General features: G+C 36.2%; 1 protein-coding gene across 1 annotated transcript in view; it reads left to right on the forward strand.

Moving 5' to 3' along the window:
• LOC102830723 (probable ATP-dependent RNA helicase DDX60-like) overlaps positions 1 to 4757 on the forward strand; it is a 123837-nt gene that overhangs the window by 77623 nt on the left and 41457 nt on the right. Inside the window, exon 19 of the mRNA XM_006864551.1 lies at positions 2515 to 2654. Coding sequence (XP_006864613.1) covers positions 2515 to 2654 — 140 coding nt within the window. The remainder of the gene's footprint in view (positions 1 to 2514; positions 2655 to 4757) is intronic.

Below are 4757 nucleotides of genomic sequence, written 5' to 3' on the forward strand. Positions count from 1 at the left end.
ATATATATATATATATAGAGAGAGAGAGAGAGAGAGAGAGAGAGAGCGTCCTGGGGTGGCACTGTTTGTTAATGCACTGGACTGCAAAGTAGCTTTGAACTGCAAGGTTGGCGGTTTAAGATCACTAGCTGCTCCTTGGAAACCCCATGCAGGGTCACTATGAGTCAGAATCAACTCTAAGGCACTTAAAAACAAAAACAACATATATATATGAAATCATAGAATAATATCATTAATGTCATTTAGTGGTTACTAATCGGCTGTGATCGGCTGTGAACCGCAAGGTCAGCAGTTTGAAATTACCAGCCATTCTGTGAGAGAAGGATGAGGCTTTCTGCTCCTGTAAAGATTTACAGCCTTGAAAACCCTGTATAGGGTCTCTATGAGTCAGAACCAACTCCATGGCACATAACCACCAATGTAACATGCAAGTAAAATTTTGTTGAAGATGGTTCAAAAATAGCTACAACAATACATCAACAGGGAACTGCCAGAAACTCAAGCTGGATTCAGAACAGGACATGGAAATATGGATATCAATGCTGATGTCAGATGGAACTTACTTGAAAGCAGAGAATATAAAAAAAGATATTTACTTGTGCTTAATTGATTCTGAAAAGACCTTTGACTCTGTGGGTCATGACAAACTGGATAACATTGTGAAAAAATAGGTATTCAAGAACACTTCATTGTGTTCTTGAGGAACCTGTACATAGAACAAGAGGTAGTTGCTTGAATAGAACGTTCTAATGGAATCCTGAGTGGTTTAAAATCACAAAAGTTGTGCAACAGGGTTGTATTATTTTACCACATTTATTCATACTATTGTGTGCCAGCGATATATTCTTTTTACCACATTTCTTTAATCTGGATGCTAAGAAAATAATCTGACAAATTTAAATATATGAAGAAAAGCGTGGCATCAGGATTGGAGGAAGACTCATTAACAACATGTGGTACGCAGACGACAAAACCTTGCTTGCTGGAAGCAAAGAGGACTTAAAACAATTACTGATAAAGATCAAAGACCACAGTCTTAAATATGGCTGTACTCAATGTATAAAAAATATTAAAAATCCTTACCATTGGATCAATAAACAACATGATAAATGGAGAAAAGATTGCATTTGTCAAAGACTTTATTTTTATTGGATCTACTATTAACACTCAGGGAAGCAGCAATCAAGAAATCAAACAACATATTGTGTTAGGCAAATCTGCTGCACAAGACCTCTTAAAGTATTTAAAGTGTTCAAGAGCAAATAAATCAGTTTGAGGACTAACGTGTTCCTGAATCAAGCCACAGTATTTTCAATATTCTTATATACATGTGGGAGATGGACAATGAATGAAGACCTTACAAGAATTTATTCATTTGAGTTATTTTATTTTAGAAGAATACTGAAAGTACTATGGATTGCCAGAAGAGCTGAGAGACGTGCAGCCAGAATGCTCCTTAGAAGCCAGGATGACAAGACTTGGCCTCTCATATTTTGGACTCCTAATACCATTATTAGGAGTCCCTAATAAACCAGTCCCTAGAGCAGGACATTATGTTTGGTAAAGTGGAGGGTCATCAAGAAGAGGAAAATCCCCAATGAGATGGATTGACACAGTGGCAGCAGCCATAGGATCAAGCTTAGCAAAGATTATGAAGATGACACAGGACCTTGTAGTATTTTATTCTGTTGTGTATAAGTTCGCTATGACTCAGAGCCCGCTGGATGGCACCTAACATCAAATAAATATAGATAGTAGGTTGATAGCTAAATTCTTGAAAAGCAGCATGAAGTTTAGAATAATTCTTCAAATATCCTCTGCATACTATTTAACTTTAGGATCTCTGGTGAGATAGTAGGTTATATATTAGACTGTTAGCAGTAAAGTCAGCAGTTTAAATCAACCAGCTTTTCAGGGGGAGAAAGATTAAGCTTTTTGCTCCTTTAAAGATTTACAGCTTCAGAAACCCTATGTTGTTGGTGAGTGTTGTGGAGTAGGTTTCTACTCATAGAGACCCTTTACAGGATTTCTGAGGCTTTAAATCTTTTTGTGGCACCTGATAACCTTATCTTCCTTCCACAGAGCAGCTACTGGGCTCAGTCCTTGGGCACTTTTACTCACGGAAACTCTGCACAAGGTCACTGTGGGTAGGAACCAATTTCACTGAGCACATTACCACCATCACCACCACCACCATTAACTTCCGCATGCAAAACTTCAAAAAGAATATCCAGACAATGTCAACATTTATATAACAAATATCCACAGTATTAGGTCATTGCAATTCATAAGGAGCCTGAAAACTACAAATTCAATATCAGTCCATGAAGGTTTAAAAAAAAAAAAAATTGATAATTAATGAAACTGCAACATATATGTAGTTTTAATAAATATTCAGAATTTAGAGATAATTTTATATTATTAGAACTCACTTCAAAATTATTTTTTTCTTTAAAGGCAAATTGTTCTGTGTTTTCATTTCTGTAACAATAATATGTTTATTTTTATAACTAGATGGTTGGTGCTAGTTAAAAGATACTGGCAAGATGCAGACAGCACGATGGAAAATTCAGGTGCATCACAAAATGCCTTGAAAAGTTCAAAGAAACAACCAAAAAAAAGGATTGAAAAGCCATCTTACCGAGTTAGATTGGGTACGGCTATCTTCACGTGGGAGAAGGGGAACTTAGAATTATTAAGAAAAACATATGTGCTTGTAGCATGGTGTTGATACCATTGTTGTTTTGTACCTTTATGTCCATTTCAACTCCTGGCCAGTGCATGTGTTACAGAGATAGATAACTCCATAGTGTTGACTTAGCTATAATCTTACTTCTTTTCTTTCTTTCTTTCTTTTTTTTTTTTTTTAACTTAATCACGAGAGTCTTCAATTCTACTTATGCACAAGGGAATAATTTATGCAAGATTGTGACTCAGTGGGGGGTCATCTTAGAGTCACCATACAGTTCTCTCTTTTATTTTTCTTTTATTAATACCCCTTTACAAAAGCAGATCTTCAGGTCTTTTCTTCCAGGGTGGGTTCAAACCACCCAAATTTCATTTACCAGTTGAATTCAAACCATTTGCACTACCCAAGGACATTTACATTGTATTATTGTTGTTAGTGTCATTGAGTCTATTTCAACTCATAGTAATTCAATGCAAAACAGAACTAAACACTGACTGGCCATGCATTATTCTCACTATTGTGGCTACATTTGAGCCCATTGTTTCAGCTATTCATCAGTCCATCTGCTGAGGGTCTTCCTCTTTTTTGCTGACCCTTTGTTTTACCAAGTATCGTGTCCTTCTCCAAGCACTGACTCTTCCTGATGACATGTCCAAAGTTCATGAGAGGAAGTCTTGTCATCTGTACTTCTAAGGAACGTTTGTCTGTACTTCTTCTAAGACAGTTTTGTTTGTCCTTCTGATATTGTTGTTAGGTGCCATTGAGTCAGTAACAACTGATAGCGACCTTATGAGCAACAGAATGAAACATTGCCCAGTCCTAGGCCAACCTAACAAATGTTGCTATGCCTAAACCCATTGTTTCCACCACTGTGTTAATCCATCTTATTGGGGTCTTCCTCTTTTTCTCCAACACTACTTTGCCCAAGATGATATCCTTCTGCAGTGGCTGGTTTGACTGATAATACGTCTAAGATATGAGAAATGAAGTCTGACCATCCTGGCTTCCAAGTTGCACTCTAGCTGTACTTCTTCCAATACATATCTGTTTTCCCTTCTGACAGTCCATGGCACTTTCAATATTCTCCTCCAACACCATAACTCAAATGCATCAAATATTCTATGGTCTTCCTTATTCACTGCACAATTTTCACATGCATTTGAAGTTATTGAAAATGGCATGGCTTAGGTCAGGTGCACTGTAGTCCTCAAACTGACATCTTTGCTCTTCAACACTTCTGATAGTCCATAGTACATTCAATATCCTTTACCAGTATTCATTGTCCAACTTTATCAGGCATATGAGGTAATTGAAAATACCATTGCTTTGGTCTGGTGCAACTTAATCCTAAAAGTAATCATTTTGTTTTTTTAACAATCTAAAGTGATCACTTGCAACAGATTTGTCCAACGCAATCTGTCCTATTTTTTGACTGCTGCTTCCATAGATGTTGGTTGTTGATCCAAGTAAAACGAATTCCTTGACAACTTCAATCTTTTCTCTGTTTATCATGATATTGTTCATTGGTCAAATTGTGAGAACTTTTGTTTTCTCTGTGTTAAAGTGTCATCCATACTGATAGCTATAATCTCTAATCTTTATTAGTAAATGCCTCAAGCCCTCTTAACTTTAAGTAAGCAAGGTTGTGTCTTCCGCATATTGAAAGTTGTTAATGAGCCTTCCTCCAATCCTTATGCCATGTTCTTCTTCATATAATCCAACTTCTTAGATGATTTGTTCAGATTGAATAAACTGAAAAGATACAACCCTGATGCACACCTTTTCTGATATTAAATCACACATTATCCCCCTGTTTGGATCAAATGACTGCTATTGGTCTATGAACAGGTTTCATATGAGCATAATAAAGTTTTCTGGAATAAGCATTTTTTACAATGGTATCCATAATTTGTTATGATCTCTACAATCAAATGTCTTTGCATAGTCAAAAAATACAGGCAAATAGTTCTCTCTCTCTATGTCCTCTGTCATAGACATATATATGTGTGTGTGTGTATGTGTGTGTGTGTGTGTATATATATATATATATATATAGATATATAGATAT

The sequence above is a fragment of the Chrysochloris asiatica genome, unplaced genomic scaffold (assembly GCF_000296735.1).
Source record: "Chrysochloris asiatica unplaced genomic scaffold, ChrAsi1.0 scaffold00066, whole genome shotgun sequence".
Lineage (NCBI taxonomy): Eukaryota > Metazoa > Chordata > Mammalia > Afrosoricida > Chrysochloridae > Chrysochloris > Chrysochloris asiatica.